Raw genomic sequence first — 21,814 nt, forward strand, 5'->3', positions numbered from 1 at the left:
TGAATCTGATCTGGGTTTTTAGAGTCAGTCACTTTTAGACTTATCTGTTTCTTTAAGATTTTATTTATTTATTCATGAGAGACAGAGAGAGGGGGGGGGGGGAGCAGAAACACAGGCAGAGGGAGAAGCAGGCTCCACGCGGGGAGACTAACATGGGACTCCATCCCGGGTCTCCAGGATCACGCCCTGGGCTGAATGCGATGCTACACCACTGGGCCACTGAGGCTGCCCTGGAGTTATCTGTTCTTAACAATCTTTCAGTCTCTTTAGAAAAATGAAGCACTCAGTGACAGTATGGATTTTATATGGCAACTTAAATTGCATATAATCATTATCTGCCTCTTAGAATCTTTAATATGAGAACATTTAACACATGAGACCTACAACGGTGTTAAAGTATAATCTGGACCAAAAGTCGTTTTTTTTCTTTATGATTTGAATATGAATGATTGCCATAATCTGTTAAATTTCTTCTTTCAGAGAAAGAAAGCAAATTGATCTTTTTGCTTTTTTTGTTTTCAAATGCATTCAGAGAAAGAATACATCTTTATAGACTGTTTTTATTTCATTTAGTCAATATTTATTTCACTTATGTTGCTGGGAATTGTGTAGACTTGGATGAGACTCTTTTAGAGTCTATTCTGTCCTCTGTTCCTACCTCTTAGGCAGCTCACTCCTGGTCCTACTTTCTTATATTTATATATAGCTTTGCCTCCCTGCCTCATCTAATTTAAATCTTCTTCATTCCATATGTGCCAGGCATATAAAAGGTGTCCCTAGATCATTTTGTTATCATTACTCTTAAGCTTGAATGCTTAAGAGAAGTTTTGATGTCTCTCTCTTTCTCCAGCCCTCTGATGCCAAAGTGTCCAGATAAAATAGTGGGTTAGAACATGAGCTTTAGACCAGAGCAACCTGGCTTAAACAGTTGCTGCTACCTTTCAGCTGCAAGACTATCAGCTAATAACTTAATCTCTCTAATCTCTCCCTTGTCTCATGTAGTTGTCTGAATGGATGAGTCCACATAGGGCATTTAGCACTGTGCCTGGCATCTAAGAAACTTCAGTAAAAGCAGCTATTAGCATTGATGTTATTCTATAGTTCTATTTTTTATCCTTCAGAGTGTTTCTTGTGTTTGACATACCTCTCCTTACTCTCTCCAAAGTTTAAGTTTTTTTCGTTTTAGACATAAGCCAGAATTTTGTTTGGAACGTATTCTCATAAAATGTAGTATTTTTATGTGTGTACAGTTCAGTACATTAAGTACATTCACACTATTGTGCAATGTCATCATCCTCCACCTCATGAGGGTTAGGATGAGCTTGACTGTACAAGGGAATGTGGAAACTCTTGGGGTGATAGAAATGTTTTCTATCTTAACAGTGATGATGGTTACATGGTATACCAGTGATGATGGTTACATGGTATGCATGTGTCAGTATGCATCTAACTGGACACTTAAAATAGTTCCATTTTCTTACATATAAATTGTCCTTCAAAGACAACTCATACAGAAAAAAAATAGAAGAAAAACTAGTAGAAGAAAAAATACCTAAAAGTGAAATGAGTAGAGCATAGTGTAAGTAGGCTCAATTCTCCTCTTTCCTAGAAAGGACTTAATATATAATGTTTTAAATTGATGTATCAATAAATAGCAACATAAAGATACTAATTCATGGTAAGGAGGTAACTACCAGATCTAAAAAAAGAAGTGGCCAAGGCAGCCCCGGTAGTGCAGCAGTTTAGCGCCGCCTGCAGCCCGGGGTATGATCCTGCAGACCCGGGATCGAGTCCCATGTCAGGCTTCCTGCATGGAGCCTGCTTCTCCCTCTGCCTGTGTTTGTGCCCCTCTCTCTCTCTGTGTCTCTCATGAATAAATAAATAAAATCTTAGAGGAGAAAAAAAAAAAAAGAAAAGTGGCCAGAGGAGGTACTCAGAAGTGTCCTGAGAAGTGGGTAAGGAGGAATGAGGATTCTCGATTTTCATTATAAACCTTACATTATAAATCTTTCTCCACTATTTTATGTTTTTAGTACTGCATGTATGACCGATAAAAATTAAAGGGAAATGAATAAATGAAATGAGAGGTCAGGAAATAGAGTTTTAAGTATAGACTACTCTTCCAAGCTTAATTAGAAAGGAAAGGTGAAATACCAGCAATAACCACATGGAATACACTCACCTCTCTGAGATTTTGTCATTTCATTTTACTCATGAGCATGAGTAAATGATATTGGAAGGAGTTGGGAGAGTGAATGTCCCTAGATATATCAATTCGGGGGCCTAAGTGGAATAAGCTTATTTACAGAGTAGAGTAGAGGCAGAGATTTACCCACAAGGTCAGAACAAGGCTGTGCATTGCAACACAGAGTTCACATGCCCAGCAGTTGGTTATTTGAGATAGGAGTTCTATAAGACATGATGAAGGCAGTTCAGAGATCAGGGAATCGGCTTACATTAGGTAAAGGCAAAATAAGGTAGAAGCTCAAACTTGAGTAGGAAGTTAAGATGGCAGTCAAAGGATTGCCCCCAGTCACACCTCTGCCACAAATGACCAACATTTTGTGTTGTGCTACAGTGTTTAAATATCTTCCAACACATTATTTCATGTGATCTTTATCACAACGCTATAAAGTAGATATTCTTCACAGTAGATATAGTTATTGTCCTCATTTTTGAGATAAGGACACTATGGCCCTAAGGAAATTGTGACTTGCTTATGTCACAGACTAGTAAATGGTTAGGCAGGTCCAGAGGGCAGCACTTCAGTAGTCAAGGCTATTAGAATTCCCATTCCTTCTCACTTCTACTTACAGGGAATTTCCCAAAGTTTTTGTTTTGTAACTCTAATAAACTCTTTCTTAAAAGTGGCTTTGTGTCTCATCCTATGTTTGTGATTGTTCCAAAGGAACCATTCACTGCAAAGTTTTAATAATATAGGACTTAAGGGACCCTGGGTGGCACAGTCAGTTAAGTATCTGCCTTCAGCTCAGGTCATGATCCCTGGGACCAAGCCCCAAACCTGCATCCTGTTCAACGGGGAGTCTGCCTCTCCCTTTCCATCTGCTTCTCCCTCAACTCAAGTGCTCACTCGCTCTCTCTCTCTCAAATAAATAAAATCGTTATATATATATATATATATATATATATGACTTAAAGGAGAAAGAAATATTGATTAGGAGGCAATGAGCCAGTAGGATGAGCCATAGTTGATTGTATCCTTTGATGCACAAGAGTTTTTAATTTTTATGTAGTCCAATTTATTTATTTTTATTTTTGTTGCCTGTGCTCACTTGATCTTTTTTAAAAGAGGCTTTGAGCCATTGCAAAACTTGTATTTAACATCTAGCATGACGTTTTTCCTGGCACTGGCCTGGTACCTTCAGGCCTATTTCTTACATTCCTTTGCATAACCATCATGGGAATAAAGTATTCATCAGAGCACAAAATAATTGCAGAAAGAGAGACTATAAATGCATAAGACAAACATTGAGCATCATTCAAACCAAGGGGAACAAAACGGTGCATTAGCACTTGCAGGTCAAGAATGCTTTGATGACTGACCCCTGCTCTGCAGTACTAGCCATGAGAAAAGGATATTAACTCTATGTTTCAATACTATAATTTATTGATGATACTTATTTAAAATTATATGATTGATTAATGCATACAGGGTAAAAACTGCTGTACAAATATTTTGTGGTAATAGTATTTATTTGTAATGGGAGCTGCCCTACACACAGAGTGACTACATGTACAGGTTTACCTGAAACAGTCCTGGTTTGTGTCTGTTGTCCTGGTATACTCATTACCCCCACAAAATCCAGAGGGGTTGGAAAGGTGATGGGGCATAGCCAGTTAATAAGTTAGTTTAAACCGCAGTTTGTCTCAGTGTCAGTGCTTTGCCCTTACAGATTTAACTCCTGTTAGTGAAATGGGACACTTGTTCTGAGAGCCTTCTCGAAGACAGGTGTAATAGAGGACTTCAGAGCTCAGGTTCAGTTCATCAGGCTGAAGGCAATGAACAATACTCCATAAATTCCCCGCATATTCTCCTGGTCACCCCAGCAGAAATACCTCCTTGCCTTACTCTTTGTCTTCTATTATAATGTCTATAAAATGCCCTCTTAACAAAGGAAAATAATTGCAGAGCAGAGGGGGTGATGGAGAGGGTTGAGATGGTGAAATAAAATGAAATCTGAGTTAGAGAAATTAGGCTTTCTAAATCTAATTGCCCTGATTTAGGCTGCAGGGGGCTGTTTTTGATTTGCTGCTGCTCCTGTCAATAAGTTAGAATTCTATAATCTTTTCTTTGTATCCTACGTAGTAGAGATCCCTCGGTGAACCATGTGGTATAGGTCTGAGGGGCAGGAGTGGTTCATGCACCTTCATCCGCGTCTAATTTATTGCCAGGAAAAGGCTTGGATAATGGCTAGAAAATATGCTTCAAGATTCAAAGCTAAAGCACCATATAATAGGGTTCACATATCAAAACTTCACCATTGTACTTTTTTCTGCATTCTCTTTGTGAGAATGTTGCTTTTAAGTTTTGGGTTTCTAATTATTCCTGTATGAATGTATATAAGAAATGTTGACATATTTCTTGTCATGTTGCAGATGTTATTAAACCTATTGACAGAGTTTCCTTAATGGAATCCATAGTTATTTGCATTGTGCTCCTGTAGTGGTTTCCCTTTGCGACAAATTTTATTTCTAAACTCATTTTTATTAGTAATATAGTTAATAACGTTAGCCGTAACATGCTTATTATACGCAGTAGAATGTTGTCCTTCTGTCCTTACTACTTGATTGCTTTATGAATACAGAATGGTGAGAATGTGTCCCAGAATTCTAGAGAGGAGTGGGAGCTCACCAAACCCCATGAATGTAGTCTGCAAGTATCTATAATGGTCATAATGTCATCATGGTGATTGCAGTGGGTTTTCAAAATAGGTTTGAGAGATTCCTAAGCTATTAGTTTCAGGTTAACAAATAAGTAATAGTTTCTTTAAAAATGAAGATTATATATATTATTAGGTTATGAGACAGTATTTCTGTTTATGGGTATAGTCCAATATGTTTAGAAATATATCTTCAGAGCAGATTTTACCAGAACTAAATTGAGACTCTTAAAGGAATATACTCCAATCTGTATAATCAACTGAGCCTGCAGCTATCAGCTCAGTGGTTTTCTGGAGAACCTTATGTCATCAGGTGTTCTTATAACAGCCATGTGAAAAATATCCTGCCCAGGTCATAAAACTGAGTTGGGCTGACAGAGCTACAATTTAGTATTTTCTCCTTTTGATCTTTTATACTGTATCTTCATTCATAGCAGGTTGTAAACTTTAGAGTACTGCCTTTTATATTGCATCCTGAAAGAAGTGCATTTTTTAAACTAGTGCAGTTCTTAAACTGCATTTCCTTTGAGGTAATCTTCATAACTATAAAATTTATGTTCTAAGTGTATTTGGTATGAGGTGAATAGAGTCAGCATCATCAGTTTGATTGGTTTGATTTGATGGTAGTGTTCATTTGGACTCTGTTCCCATATGCATTATTGTTATACCTTATTAAAATACAAATGACAACTAAAGTATCATTTCTCTCTGAATATAATGAAACTTCTCATTATGTTCAATACTATTTTAATATCCTCCTAAATGTAATTAATAAGTACCATAAAATACCTTTACTCTTACAGTGAATACTAAGCTTTATTAAAATCAATGATTCTCAAACTTTTTCTTCTCCAGTGCATCCAACAGATATGGCCTGTTTCTGTTGCCCATTACCCTGATTTAAAAGTGTAGTCAACCTTTTATCACCCCTTGTACAGGCAGGCCTTGTTTGTGCCTCTATATGCCTCTCCACACAGAGACCCTGTCCCTCTACCATCACATGTACACCTTGAGACTTCCTGATTTAAGTGATGTCAAAATAGTTAAGGGAGAGAGTGGGAACAGCTAAACTCATTTCAAGTTGAAATTAGATGCTCTTTTAACTCTGCTATGCTGAGATGATACCAAGACTTGATTGATGGAAGAGATCACAAGCTGAATGCCCTATGGCTCCACTGCTTAAAGATGATGAGCTTCACAACTGTTTCCTGCTAATAATGTTAGCTTAAATGAGCCCAAAGTTTGTGATTTCAGGCCACTGTAAGGAGATAAGTGATCTGTGAAATACCTTTTATAGATAGACTTCCACTAAATTTGAAGATAGCCACCTACCTCCTGATTTTATGAAACTTATCTTTAAAAAAAAAAAAAAAGGTTTTATTTATTTGAGAGCGAGTAAGAGAAAGAGTGTGCGCAGACAGGCACAAGGAGGGATAAGCAGACTCCCCGTTGAGTAGGGAGCCTGACTCGGGGCTTGATCCCGGGACTCTGGGATCATGACCCAAGCTGAAGACAGACTCTCAACCAACTGAGCCACTCAGGTGCCCTTCATGAAGCTTATCTTGTTAAGAAATCAAGTCATATTTAATATTTATTATTTATATTAAAGTAGTTTAAAATGTTAAGGGTGTTTTAAATAATTTAGAGTATTAAAAGTGATAAAAGCTCTAAAAGAGCAAAATCTGGGAGACAGTAGCTTTGACTTGGAGATTAATGAAGAAATGTATCCTTTTTCCTTTGTTTAGATTTCTTGACTATAAAACTTCTACTTCCTTGAATTTAAATTTGGATAACGTGTGTATCTTTGGTTGGTAGTTTTGTTAAAGTACTTCTAACTGTGTCAACTTCTAACTGTACTTCCTGTGTCAAAGCACAGGATAGCGTGCTCTAAAACATCGGAATACTTAACCTGGGGACAATACTTTTATTGATGACAAAGACACAGGCACTGCCAATACCAGACATTTTTATAACATTACAGTTGTTGGAGATTTCTCAAAATATTATTTATGTTCATCACTACTTCTATAACAAATTTGTTTTTTTAACATTTGATATGTATTTCAAAATCTTTGATGGGATGCCTGGCTGGCTTAGTTGGAAGAGCATGGGACTCCTGGTCTCAGGATAGTGCGTTCAAGCCCCCTGTTGGGTGTAGAGATTACTAAAAAAATAAATAAATAAACTTTTAAAAAAATCATTGATAGCTTTTGTAATTCTATATATTTTATGGTACATTTAGAAACATTATTTAGAGGGATTTTATGTTCTTTCCCATATGTGTTCTCTCTGCTTGTAACATGTTTCCTTTTCTCCTTCTGTAGCATAAGCCACTATGTGATCGTCATGTCCATGACCATCGTTCTAATGTTGCTCAATGGCCTGGCACACCTACTCACGACAAAGAAACTCGAACTCTATGGCAAATCCAAAAGCCACCTCATATGATGCTGCTGAAGCCATCATTCAACATCTGGATCCTGTTTCTCATTTGCCTTTTAAACTAAACTCTTATCAAGGATTCAGTAAGAAAATGGATATTGATATACAGCCATATTCTGCTCCTACAAAGAAAATTGTATGTGGAATTCTGAATTTACAGGTTGTCTGGAATAAAGGAGCCTCCATTTTCTTTAGGTTTTGTACATGTGAAATAGTGGTTGTATCTGTCGAAAAGCTTAGTAAACTTTCTCCACTTGCATTTTCTTCCTTTAGCTGGCAGCTCTTCTCACTGATGTTTCAGAGCACCTGTTAACAGTCTGGTCACCAACTGTACAATTCCCCACACATACAAAGGAGGATGTGCTCCCTTGGGGGCGGACCGATCATATCCAAAATCCGTGGTGGAGAAACTTGAAGGAAATCACCAGGTGGCACCATAAATATTTATCAACTCTCAGCACTGGTTTTGCAAGTAGTTCTACCTACTAAATGCTAACACTAGGAAAATGGTCAGGATCTGTTACTTCCTGAAGCTTTAGTGGAAACAGTGCTGGCCAGTGTTTGCCATTCTCCTTCAGAGTGCACCCATACCATCGTCTTAGTGCTGTCTCCAGGGTGTCCATCATATACCAGCAGATGCATGTTTTCCCTTCACTCCTTTTTTTTTTTAAATTTTTTTTTCCATTTCTGGATTCCCATTGGAATTTCTGGAGATAGAAAGGTAGAAAATGCTTGGTATTTGTGTTTCATTCAAGGGAAGAATTTTTAAAGGATAATTTTTTAATTGTAGACTCAGTATCTGTTACCCCTATACCTTTTATCACATGTTTTGACAGAATTCTTTAAGTCACTGGTTAAACTTGCAACATCACAAATATCAGTGTTAACATTTCCTGTCTTCTAGTTGTAAAATCCTATCCCAGAGGCCTAGAGTCTTCTCATTTAATTTAAATTTCTGTTTGTAAACTAATTCTAATGGACAAAATATTTTGAGAGTAATTTTTATTTGGGTTTTTCATAAAGTAACCTTTATTTTTTTTTAAAGTAACCTTTATATATTACTGTAGAGTTGGCCTTTTGCCTGTGGTATGCCAGTAGATTTTGGCTGATGCTAAGCTTTGCTGCTCTAAGTCTCATTTTTAAAAAATAATTGCTTTTGAATTCAATTATAACATTACTAACTCACATTAATAACAAAAAAGTCCTCTGCAAATTACCGTGTTTTTCAAATTGACAGGTGAGTGAACAAACACAATTTAGAAAATTCAAAAATCAGTTTGGCAAAATGTGCTTTTGTAATTTCTGCTCATAATGAAGTGTGGTTATAATTTGTGTGTGATAGTACTTCATGGTATACCAACGACAGCACCATACTCCAAGAGAAGAGATCAATGTCAGTATAAGACCACATGTTTCAGTCTGTAATATAAAATCTCAGTCAACAACTAAGAAGCTGCCATAGCAGGTTATGACACTGGCAGATATAAAACCCATGAACTTTCACATTGTCTCAGAGGATTTGTAATCCGTTTTTTCATGAGTCAGAGAAAACTTACTTTATAAACACCATTTTAACTCCTTTTATGTCCAGTTTTACTTTCTATCTTTTCCCAAATTTTCACACAGAGGAATTAATGAATATTTTATTACAGCATTGTAAAAGGTGCTCAGTGCTTTATCTTTATTTTGTTCTTTGAAGCACATCTTTTCCTAATATTGTTTTGAATCAGTGTGCCTACAAAACAGGAATATGTACCTGCAGCCACAGGCTGGGATTGCTGCACTGTTTACTGGACCCCTCAGGCTTCCTTGAGAACATTTTGCTAGACAGGCCTTTTCTGTTCTGCAGCTTGTCAAATATCTTAAAGTGTTTTGAAATATTTTTATATTAATAACAGAAAAAATAAATATGATTTAAATGTATTTCTGTTTAAAGCATTTATTTTTTCATTCTAACTATTAATACTAGATCTCCAAATCAAAAGTTATTTGCTGATTAACGTTTGCTTAAATTAGTAATTGCTATAAGAATTAACGGGTGCCGGGGCTTTGGTGCAGACATGGCCAAGTCCAAGAACCACACCATGCACAACCAGTCACGAAAATGGCACAGAAATGGCATCAAGAAACCCCAGTCACAAAGATACGAATCTCTTAAGGGGGTAGACCCCAAGTTCCTGAGGAACATGCGCTTTGCCAAGAAGCACAACAAGAAGGGCCTGAAGAAGATGCAGGCCAACAATGCCAAGGCCGTGGCTGCACGTGCTGAGGCTATCAAGGCTCTTGTCAAGCCCAAGGAGGTTAAGCCCAAGATCCCAAAGGGCGGCAGCCGCAAGCTCAATCGACTTGCCTACATCGCTCACCCCAAGCTCGGGAAACATGCCCGCATTGCCAAAGGTCTCAGGCTCTGCAGGCCAAAGGCCAAGGCCAAGGCTCAAACCAAGGCCCAGGCTGCAGCTGTGACCCTGGCTCCGGCTCCAGCTCCTGCTTCTACTCCTGCTTCTACTTCTGTAGCGCAGGCTCCTAAAGGTGCCCATGCCCCCACAAAAGGCTCCAGTGTAGAGGCTTCTGCCTGCCAGTGTGAGGACGGAAGGACTGGTATGACCCCTGGGCTTCTGTCTGCATGGGCCTGGTGTCCTCCTGTGCTATTTGTACAAATAAACCTGCGGCAGGATCTGTTAAAAAAAAAAAAAAAAGAATTAACGGGTGCCAATGGACACTACATCTGAAACTAAGTATGTACTCTGTGTTGGCTAATTGAATTTAAATTTTAAAAAAATGTTTTTAAAGAATTAAAGAGTGCATATCGTATTGAGAAAATACTGAACAAAAAAGCCATAGACCATGAATAAATCTTGGTGGATAGTCAAAGACTTCAGAAACTAATTGCAGTCTATCCATCCATGACTGGCCAATGTTTTAGTTTTCTGTATTATTATATGTAGAACACAGAATGCTTTTTTTTTTTTTAGGGAAATGTTATAAATGGTAAAATATTTTCATAGTAATTCCACAAAATGACCTAACCTATCAGTAGTCCTGATAGAGCTGGACTACTGGAATACATACCTAGATACCTATTCATCACTCATGATATTGTTTCTCATAAAAAACTCATTGCAAGTTTCACCCAACTCCAATATTAGGAGCATATATGTCCCCCCATCTCCAAGCCCTACTTTCATACACAAATTAGGGACTCCTTTGCTCCTCCACCTTTGGTACATACCTCTGCCATCAAAAATGTGATTTCTGATGGAGCAGGCCCATGGGGAAGGAGAGGGGTTCTGCTGGGGACTCTCTCCAGAGACAGGCAGGAGCTCTGCAGGGTTCCAACTCTCCTGGGGAGAACCTGGTGAGTTCCTCTATATACCCTAGATGCTGTCAAAGAGTCCGAAGAGAGTGAACTAAAACAACTCAGACATTTGGAGTGGACCCCCTTTCTGGCAGTTCCAAGGACTCCTTTAAGAGGCCAGAGAGGACTTCTAATATCTCACCTCCTCAGAGCTATTCTTTATCTCTTTATGTTTTGCTCATCTTCTGTAAATGATTTGAAGTGGGATTGTTATGGTATGTGTTTTCAGTACTGTAGTAATATCTTGTAGCATTTTTGCATCAACATGGTATGTAAAAAAGGTATATGAGATATACCATTCTACACTTAATACTCATTCTATGGGCAGCCCGGGTGGCTCAGCGGTTTAGTGCCGCCTTCACCCCAGGGCCTGATCCTGGAGACGCAGGATTGAGTCCCATGTCAGGCTCCCTGCTTCACCCTATGCCTGTGTCTCTGCCTCTCTCTCTCTCTCTCTCTCTCTCTCTCTCTCTCTCTCTCTGTCATGAATAAATAAATAAATAAAATATTTTTTAAAAACCTCATTCTATAACAAGGGCATTTGAGAAGTAATGTGTCACTTATTAACTTCCTTAGAGACCTAAACATAACAATTTTTCAAACTCATCACCCTTAGAACTTCAGTATTTATTTGCCACATAGCATTTCTCAAAGTATGTTCCTTAGAAAGTCAGTTCCTTAGGATACAAATAGATCTCATAATAAAAAGGGTTCCCGGGCAGCTTGGGTGGCTCAGGGTTTAGCACTGCCTTTAGCCCAGGGTGTGATCCTGGAGACCCACGATCGAGTCCCACATCCGGCTCCCTGCATGGAGCCTGCTTCTCCCTCTGCCTGTGTCTCTGCCTCTTTCTCTCTGTGTGTCTCTCATGAATAAATAAAATCTTTTTAAAAAATAAGTAAATAAAAAGGGTTCTCTGCCCAAATATATTTAAGAAGCACTTAGTCCAATGAAGTTAAATAGGTGTATTTATTTTAGTACTTAAGGAATTTAACCTGGTCTGTGCATTGTGAAGGGAGAAAGCAGCATGCCAGCAATTTCCATTTGCTTGGCTGCAGACCATCCTTCAAGTATCCTTTCCAGCTGGTAAACATGCTTTAGAAATGTTGCCATAGGGGCGCCTGGGTAGCTCAGTCAGTTAGGCGTGTACCTGTGGCTCAGGTCATGGTTCCAGGGTCCCGGGATCAAGCCCTGCATCAGGAACCCTGCTCAGCACAGAGTCGGCTTTTCCCTGTCCCTCTGACCCTTCCCCCTGCTCCTGCTCCTGTTCCTGCTCTTGCTCACTTTCTTGCTTGCGTTCTCTCTTCTGTCTCAAATAAATAAATTAAAAATCTTTAAAAAAAAGAAAAGGTAAAAAATGCTGCCATATACTTTCACACTTAAAACCTCAATTTGTCACACTGGTGACAGTGTGCTTTTAAAAAGGGTATTATATGCTTAATTGAATCTGTTTTCCTGAGAAAGTTGTAACACTTAATGTGGGAAAACTTTAAAATTTTATTTGCCTCTATAAATTGTGCCTATGATCAATTAGTCTTTCATGTGGGACCCTTCAGTACAGCTTCCAGTTTGTCACATATCAGATAGCCCTGATAGAATTTGGACTAAGTCTTTATACCTTGTATCTTACAGCCTTTACCAGAAAAATACATTACAGCAAACATTGGCTTGTTTTCTTGTGACTTGCTACTATAGAAGGTGATTACTAGTTAATGTTTTTTTTTTTTTAATTTTTATTTATTTCTAAAGACACAGTAGATAATGACAAATCCAAAGCTTCACTTAACATGTTTATTTTTGTATATTCTTTTTTACCTTATGCTTTCTAAATTGGTAATCAGTTGGGACAGAATGGTTCAGTGATGTTCTTTGCAGGTCTCTTTGGCTTTGTCCTCTGCTTCCCAGCTTTTCTTGGTTCCAACCATTTTGTAACCCTTCCCGTTCATTTCCAAAAAAAAATTTTGTTTGCATCTCTCTTACTTGCAACCAAGAACTTTAATTGGTATGCATGCTTTAAATGTGTTTGCAAATGTATCTCTTCAATGCTTAGTGCAATTTCTAATTATGACTCTTAAAAATTGTGATAAAACTTACAAGGTCTTTACCATGTGCCAGACACTATTTAAATGCTTTACAAATACTAAACTATTTAATCCTCATAACAACCCTGTGAAGTAGGTATTATTATACCATTTTACAGATGGGAAAACTGAAACACAGGGTGATTTATAAATAATTTGCTCAAGATCCCACAACTAGTGTGAGACTGGCTGGCTGGCAGGCTTGCTTTGCTTTTACATTTTAAACAGTTTCTGCCAAAACATCATGTCCTGGAACCTGCATAAAACTGTTTGTATATTTTTGCTTCTGAAGTCACACTGTATCTAAGCAGGTGATATGAAAACTAGACCCTTCCGTCGTATGTGTGTAATCAAGTGTAAACAGTATAATTAGGAAAACATACTTTTGAAGTTGCCTACACGTGTGCAATTGGCACAGGGCACACTTGCACCAGATTCTTAACATTTGAAGCATATGCCAGCTGTCTTCCAAATGGTATATAAAGCAAAAGGACCAAGTTTCCTCACTTTTTTTAAAATTAGCATTAAAAGAAGGAAGGAAATATTTGCTATTTTTCAAGCACTTGAAGTTTTATAAAGACCTGAAAGTCCAGAGCATGCTTATGGCCCCCTAAAAGAGATGTCCACATCCTAATCCCTTGGACCTGTCAATGTGATCTTCCTTAGGAAAAGGGTCATTGCAGATATAATTAAGGATTTTGAGATGAAATCATCCTGGCTCATCCAGGGAGGCCGTAAATCCAAAAGCAAAGTGTCCTTGTAAAGGAAGAGATGACAAGAGGAAGAGCCACATGAAGATAGTGGTGTGGCCACCAGCCAGGGAAGCCACCAGAAGCCGGGAGAGGCAAGGAAGGAACTTTATTTACTTCACAGGGTGGGTGGGGACGGGATGGACCTGCCAGCAGCTTCATTTACAACTTCTGGCCTCCAGAACTATGAGAGAGTTAATTTTCATTGTCTTGGGCCACCCAGTTGGTGATAATTTGTTATGGCAGCCCTAAGAAACTAATACATTTGGGGAGGTTAGCTTTACAGAATCAGACTGAATCACAGCACTTGCATGGCTAACTCATAAAATTACTGGATCACAAATTGGAGAACCATAGTTTGCCCTAAAATGTGGATATAAAGATATCAGCACATAAACCTAGAAGTAGAATTAATTACTCTTTAATGACAAGATCGCTGATGATTTTTTTTCTGGAACCTTTTAGCTGGGTATTTCTGGAACTTGTAAAGAGATCCTTAGGCTTTCCTTTTCCCTTCAATATTTTTGGTATTTATGCATCTGGATTCAGTTGAAACCAGAAAATTGAAAGCTTATTGTGAAACTGGTCGTTGTTTAAACCATCGCCCTTGGGCTTATTTTGAGAAGAGCTTTACCCTCCTTAATACTGTGGCATCCATGACCTAATCCAGAATGCGGGAGAGAATTTTCCCACAGGAGCCCTGCGCACAAATCCTCTCAGTCTTGATCCAGATTTGGCGTAAATTAGATGTGCCACCACAGGCCCTGCGATGAGGCCTGGCACCATCACAAGAACATTCCCTGAACCTTTGAGTGAAGCCTTCAAATGAGGTGTCCTTTGTTAAAGCCACAAGTTTTGTGTAATATTAACTGATGTTCTGATTTATAAAATCTTATCTCATGCCAGTCTGATGGTTGGAGCTGCTGTTCTTATGCTTCAAGGGCCTCAGAGCTTGACCAAATTCAACTGGGGTCTAAGATGGGAGAATAATGAAATGATGGCCTATTAGCCACCCCTTGGGTCTCTGCATTTGAGAGCTTGTATGTCCGGAGGTTTGCTGATTTCCCTATATTACCTGGTGGACCTGCTCCTCCTAGAGGTGGCTGACACCAGGACAGAGCTGGTGTGGCCTGGATCTGCCGTCTTGAGTTTGGCCTAATGCACTGAAGTTTTGATGTGAACTGAAGATGCATGTGATCCCTGTTGCTGCGTGAGATGCAGTACCTCCAGCAGAGACCTGTCTGCTTGCTCTCCTCATTCTTAGTGACCCACCTCCCAGCTTTTACTGTTGCTTTTCTGAGTGACAATTGGAGGTTCTGGCCTTGCTCCTGAATATATTCTGGGGTGTAGCAGTCACCACTATTAAATAAACATATTCCCCTATTCATCAAATTCAACTTTTTCAGGTTGAGCCAGTTCAACTGGCTGCCAACAGAGTAAAAGTGTTCTCCTTCAAAAAAGTAAAGTCTTTTTTTCCTTTCATGCATTCATCCCCCCAACTGTTCTTCATCCACCCCAGCACCCCTGTATCTCCCTGCAAAAAGCTTTCCTTAAGGACTTGTGTATCAGCTCTGAGATTGGGTTGAAGGAAACTGAAATGGTTAAAATCCAACACTGGCTTTACAATCCCATTCTCCCCAGGCTTTACTGGTGTTGGACAGAAAAGCTAGCAGAAGCATGATTTAAAAAGGAGGCGGGGGGGGGGGAGGGGATCAAAAGTGTTCTCTGGATCAGTTTACCCAAGAAGGCAGAAAAAATGAAAAGTGGTATAAAGCCATCTGAAACATGGAACAGATTCGTTTCCTCCAACACTTCCTACTGCCACCTGTATCCCATCAAATTTGTTACTGCTTCGGAGAGCTCCATGGGAGGAAGATAAAGCTGCAGAAGGCTCATGGTAGTGACTCTCACCAAAGTCACCAGAAGCCTCCATATTGCCTCATCACTCATTTGCCTGAGCCTATGCTGTGCTTGCATTTCCGTCGTCTTTGCTTGTGGCAACTATATTATAGCCTTACAATATTTGTGCTGCATTTCACATAGATGATGATGCCCATCGGTGATCCAAAGGACAAGCACATGGAATTGCTTTTGGGGAATCAGGGTGATGTTGCCATCTATGAAGACTTTTTTTTTTTCCTTTTTCCTTCTGATGGCAACTTCCTTACTTGAGAGGCACACCCAAAATCTTGGCTTTGTTAGATCCATATTCTAAGGAGCTAAGAAAACGGCATGGGCAGTTGCTATACAAGAAGCAGTAACAGTCTTACTTGGAAAACTCCAGCGACTTTGGTCTACATGAAAATGTGGATCATTTTCAAAATGGCATGTCGTTCAGAATTGTCATCCTTTATTGGACAATGCTTTTCAGTTTGAATGATTAAAATCACAGTATGGACAAGGAGTAGAAACTTGTTCTAAAAATTTAATCAGGAAATTCCTGAAACTTTGTCAAGAAGACTGTCTAGTGAGATCTAAATAATAGCACCTCCTTCAGCTAAAATATTGTAAAAACCTTTTAGTTTCCTCCGTTTCTTTTTAGAATATATGGTCTAAATGGCCTAAGCCTGTCAAGATGGTTTGATTCATTGTTTCAGAATTCCTGACACCTCAGAACGATAAAAGGCTCTGGAGAATAAAGTCAGTGGAATCCTTCTGCTGTGTTGCCGCTCTTGTAGGTTTCTGCTGTTACTTTTGGCAAAGAGAGACTCCCCCAGGGGAGCCAGGTATATAAAGGCCCAAAACTCCTTGCAACTGTCAGGCATTCTTATCCTCATCATCTCTGTTATTAGAGGCAAGAGGAAAGAGTTGGAAGTGAATTTGCCAGGATCTCTCTGTGGATCATAGAATCCAATACTAGCAACAACCTGGCCACAGGAGAGCACAGTTTAAATGAGGATATTGAAATTTAGTATGTGCTGTTGCGGGAGGGAAAAGGTATTTTAAATAAAAAGTATTTATCATCTTAGTGTCTTTTTATAAGCTTGTCCCTTAGGGGAAAAATCCTTCTCAGACCACCCTGATTTGCACATTTGCAGTCATCCTGGTTTCACATTGGTATGTGATCACAAAAGTGTCACCTCCTTACTTCTCTGGCAGCTCCTGATATATCTGTCAAGTCCCCAAATTCATCCTGGAGTTTCTTTTGACAGGAGTGGCAACGGCAAACCCAGAACTGAAGGCTGTGGGGATTCTCCGTGTGAGGAGAGCATATTATGTACATTGGGAAGTAATAACGAACATCAAACTTTATGTTGCAACTACCCAAGAAATTTTTTAAGTAGATTACTCTTCAATTTGAAAGGTTTGGCTTCTTAAGAGGGGCCTGTAGACTGCTATTTATCTTTGCTCTAGTGCCAGTATCCGTATAATTTATCATTGGTTAGTTCTTGGGGCAGTAGAGTCTGTTAATAATCAGACACATAATGAAACTCAGGGGGAGTTAAGAATGCTGAAGTGTGTACTATTCTTTAGAGTTTACAATCCTGGGTCTTGTTCAAATCAGTTGCTCAGACCTTTTATTTTTATTTTCTGCCTATTTTGAAGTGATCTCTTGAAAAGGGATAAAATAGCATTAATCATATTCTGTCATTTGTACCTCAATATTCACATTTCTGGAACCTAGAATACTATTTCTTATTATCTAAATATTCTGTGTAATTTGTTCCTTTAGCAAAATGTTTACTTTCTTTTAACTTTAGTTAAAAGATTAACTGGATTCTTAACAGCATGCCACTCACATTCCAGTAAATGACAGAGATATAAGCAGATTATTGGGCTCTCATGATATATGTGATATAAGACATATAATATATGTCCCAAGCTCTATGGGAGCCCAGAGGGAAACTGATAACTTCTGACAAGGTGAAAATATTGGGGGAGGTTTCACAGATGTAGTATGAAGTAGGCCTTGTTATCATTAACTTGGAGAGGTTTAAAAAGCATGGATTATAATAGTCTTAGATAAAAGAGTAACTGCCCGAATTCAGAGAGAGTCAGTGGTGGGAGATGTATTCGAAATCTTTTTGCAAGCTTGCTGAATGGACAGTAATTGCCTAAAGTGTGAACTTCAAGGACGCCTGGGTGGCTCCGCGATTTAGCGCCTGCCTTCCACCCAGGGCGTGATCCTGGAGACCCAGGATCGAATCCCACGTCAGGCTCCCTGCATGGAGCCTGCCTCTCCCTCTACCTGTGTCTCTGCCTCTCTCTCTCTTTCTGTGTCTCTCATGAATAAATAAATAAAACCTTTAAAAAAAAAAAAAAGGTGTGAACTTCACAGGTAGAGCTCCTCAGTCCCCAGGTCACAGGTAAATAACAAATGTACATCATGATCAGTGATCGATCATGTTACTTCTCTCAAGTCTGTCAGTGATCAGTTGGTCAATGCACATTTGTTATTCAGCTCATCACAGACAGCAATGTGTATAATTGTGTTGCCTCTTTGCCTCCCAGTGATAAAACCACATGACCTCTTACAAAAATGAATAATCAAAAAATAAATATGAAATTATGACAAAGAAACCAAAAGTGATAGCACTATAAGTGAAGTCTGCATCAAACATAAATTGGTTACAGAAGAAGTAGTTCATTGTGGGACTGCTGATGCTGGTATCACTGAGAAACCCTAGATACGCAATCAGGAAAACTTAGGGGAAGTGAATTTATTAACATAAATCAAGAAAATGGTTGTGCCTGAATCAATTGTTGCTTCAATCAACTAATGAGTGGACAAACAAAATGTGGTACATCCATACAACAGCATGTTTTTCAGTAATAAAAAGGACTAAATCACTGACACCTGTTACCACATGGATGACCCTTGAGAACATTGTGCAAAGAAACAAACACAAAAGATCACATTGAAAGATTTTATTTAAGTGATGTGTCCCATCTAGGTGAATCCATAGAGACAGAAGGTGGATTAGTGGTTGCCTGAGGCTGGGAACAGGACAGAAGGATAAAGTGACTGCTAATAGCTTTGAGATTTCTTTTTGGAGTGACGAAAATATTCTGAAATTTGACTGTGGTGATGGTTGCAAAACTCTGTGATTATACTAAAAACAATTGAACTGTACATTTTGAACTTAACAGTGTATAAATTCACCGGGATAAAATAGCATTAACCATATTCTGTCATTTGTACCTCAATATTCACATTTCTGGAACCTAGAATACTATTTCTTATTATCTAAATATTGTGTGTAATTTGTTCTCAATAAAGGTCCTATTAGTGAGTTACAATGTATAGAATAAATACTAGTTTTCCTATTTTTTTCATCTCCCTGTACGTTTGTAACCAATAGTAAGAGCGTTTGTAATGTTCTGACAAAAAAAATTTTAAAGGTCATAAAACAGTCATTTTTCCCATTAAGGTTGCTGAACACACTTTCAGCATGCACATTTTTACAGTCCTGCCCTACCATGCAAAGAGAGGCCTTCCTCTACTTTCCAGACCAGCTTAGCAGAAAATTCTCTAGCAAGTTCAGGGCTAAAGCTTCTTGACCAGTTCTTTTACTTACGGCTGTAGGTTGGCCAAGATGACTTCTACTAGTACTTACAGTCTGTGAAAGTATAATGAAAATTAATACTTCCAATTTGAATCCTTCTAATACGTTTACTCACTAAGGTTAAAGCAATTCCAATCAGTGAAGGAAATACTCAAGCTTAATCATGACTTCGAACTTACCTTTTGATATGGTAGACATAATCCTAAGGTGACATCCAATATTTTTGCACCCTGTTGTAAATGCTGTCTATAATCCCTTTCTTTTGAGTGTGGTCAGGATCTGTGACTCCTATGAAATCCTCGCTCCCTTAGGTTATATTACATAAGGCGCCATCATAGCAGACTGGAAGGGAATCTCCTATTACCTTAGAAGGAGGAAGTTGCCAGATTGTAAGAGGCCACAGGGCCAGGACCTGAAGGCAGCCACCAGGACTGAGAGCAACCCCTGGCTGATAGCAATAAAATGGGAACTCAATCTAATAACTTGAATGAACTTGGAAGAGGACCCCAAGTTCCAGATAAGAATGCAGCCCAGCCAACACCTTGATTTCAGCTTTGTGAGACCCCAAGTAGACCACCCATCTCTGCCATGTCCAGACTTCTGACCTAAAGAAACTGAGACAATAGATGGGTGCTGTTTTAAAATGCTAAGTTTATGGTAATTTTTTATGCAGCAAAGGAAAAGTTATACAGTTGATGACAGTTGCCAATAAAAAGTGGACTAAATTTTCTTTGCAGAAATCCTGGGAGAGGACCTCTTTCCAGAGTCTCCTCTGGAATGGGGTGGTTTACCAGTAGCTTCTAAATAAAATCAGGTCTTCCAAATGTCAGTGTTTTCCTCTGCTATAATGTACCCCACTATGTGTGCAGGCAACACCTGGCTCTCTCCATGTCCTCCATATCTTTGCCAATACTTGACATGATCAGTCTTTTAAAATTTTAATCATTCTAGGGTTACCTGGGTGGCTCAGTCAGTTAAGCCTCCAACCCTTGGTTTTGGTTCAGGTTATGATCTCATGAGTCATGAGAGTAAGCCTCACATTAGGCCCCATGCTCAGCAAGGATTCTGCTCGAGATTTTCCCCCTCTACCCCTACCACCACTCACTCACTCTCTCTCAAATAAATAAATCTTAAAAAAGAATTTTTTTAACCACTCTAATAGATGTGTAGGGTTATCTCATTGTGGTTTTAATTTGTATTTCTTTAATGACTAATGTGTCAATATGCTAATGTCCATGTATCTTCTTTGGTAAAGTGTCTATTCAAATATTTTGTCCATTAAAAAAATATAGCTCTTTAAAAATATATAGAGATGGGGACACCTGGGTGGCTCGGCAGTTGAGTGTCTGCCTTTCGCTCAGGGCATGATCCCAGGATCCAGGATCAAGTCCTACATCAGGCTCCCTGCATGGAGCCTGCTTCTCCCTCTGCCTGGGTCTCTGCTTCTGTGTGTGTGTGTGTGTGTGTGTGTGTGTGTGTGTGTGTGTGTGTGTCTCATGAATAATTAAATCTTTAATTACAGATATAGATGTTTTAAAGTCTTTATCTGCTAATTCCATTACCTCTGTCATTTCTAGGTCTTTCGATTAGCTGATTTTCTCCTGGTTATGGATCATATCTTGCTACTTCTTCACATGTCTGGAAATTATTGTATGGTATAAATCATGGATGCTACATAGTTGAGTGTTTAGATTCTGTTGCCTCTTTAATAGTGTTGAATTTTGTTCTGGCTGGTAATGAATTTGCAGATCATCTTAATATGCTCAAGGGCTGTTTTAGAGCCATGTTAGTAGTATAGGTCTAAAATAGTCCCTCTGGGGTCTCTATTGAGTGCCTAGGGCCAGTGACATTTCTCCACTCTGACTGGTCAGAACTTGAATATGTCCCAGATCTATGCGGGCTCCAGAATTTGCTCAACCATCTGTTATGTAGCGTCTTTGATCAGCTTCATGGAGTCTTGCCCTAAAATGAGTAGCCAGATATTTAGCTGAAGCCTCTAGGGGATCCCCCGCAAATATCTGGAACTCCCTCTGCACAGCTCTCTTCTCTATGGGCCTTGCCCTGCACTTTCCAACTGTCTTACTAGTCTAAACTTCCAATTTCTATCTCTTCAGCTTTGAAAGACCCACTGTGCTCTGCTTGGCTTCCTTGTGTCACAGTCTAGAAAGTGTCTGCAGAAAGGGTATCATGAGACTCCTCTCTTAGGGATCACAGTCTTGTGCTACCCATTGTCTGACTTCTGAAAGCCTTAATTCCATATATTTTGTCAGTTGTTTGCTGTAGGAGGGCTAGTCCAGTACCAGTTAATCTGCCATAGCCAGAAGAAGAATCCCAAATGTGCTATAATGAGGAATTTCATTTAGAAAGGCAGGTCAGGGAAGGCTTCCCTAAGGAACAGATGATGACTGGGGTGTCAAGCAGCAGAGCAGGGGGTCACCTGGCCTCCTGAAGGGGCCCTCCTTTGCCTCCTAACTGGTTCCTCTGAGATGAAGTGTGAAAAGGTTATTTGGATGAATTTAAAGACATTTTGCCTTGTTTTTAGTTTTCAGCAAAATCATAAAGCTAAAATGTGTCTGTAACTAATTCCTGGCAGGTTCCACTAGCTCTTTACACTCAGGACATGATTTTTTTTTTTTTTTTTAAGCTATGTGTTTTGTTAGTCTAGAAAGTAAAAACCTTAATGTGGTTAATGAAATGTCTTGAGGGTATAATCAAGTTTGAAAATGATGTCCATCTCTGGCAAAAAGTGGAACTAAACCCTCCGAATACTAAAGGCATCAG

At 39.0% G+C, this 21,814-nt stretch overlaps 2 protein-coding genes across 5 annotated transcripts in view; both read left to right on the forward strand.

Annotated features, from left to right (window-relative positions):
- Positions 1–9,266, forward strand: part of PIGN (phosphatidylinositol glycan anchor biosynthesis class N) — a 107,711-nt gene extending 98,445 nt beyond the window's left edge. For all 4 annotated transcript variants that reach the window (XM_038525874.1, XM_038525873.1, XM_038525876.1 and 1 more), the window contains one exon: positions 7,226–9,266. In XM_038525874.1, coding sequence (XP_038381802.1) covers positions 7,226–7,349 — 124 coding nt within the window. In that variant the 3' untranslated portion in view covers positions 7,350–9,266. The remainder of the gene's footprint in view (positions 1–7,225) is intronic.
- A 115-nt stretch (positions 9,267–9,381) lies between these two features.
- Positions 9,382–10,125, forward strand: LOC102153530 (60S ribosomal protein L29-like). The gene has a single exon (XM_038525570.1). The coding sequence runs from the start codon at positions 9,404–9,406 to the stop codon at positions 10,070–10,072; it is 669 nt and encodes a 222-aa protein (XP_038381498.1). The 5' UTR covers positions 9,382–9,403; the 3' UTR covers positions 10,073–10,125.
- Positions 10,126–21,814: the final 11,689 nt, after the last annotated feature.

This window comes from Canis lupus, chromosome 1, assembly GCF_011100685.1.
Source record: "Canis lupus familiaris isolate Mischka breed German Shepherd chromosome 1, alternate assembly UU_Cfam_GSD_1.0, whole genome shotgun sequence".
NCBI classification, from domain to species: domain Eukaryota; kingdom Metazoa; phylum Chordata; class Mammalia; order Carnivora; family Canidae; genus Canis; species Canis lupus.

Coding starts and splice junctions, on each gene's coding strand:
- LOC102153530 (XM_038525570.1), top strand. CDS start 9,404: ATGGCCAAGTCCAAGAACCACACCATGCACAACCAGTCACGAAAATGG.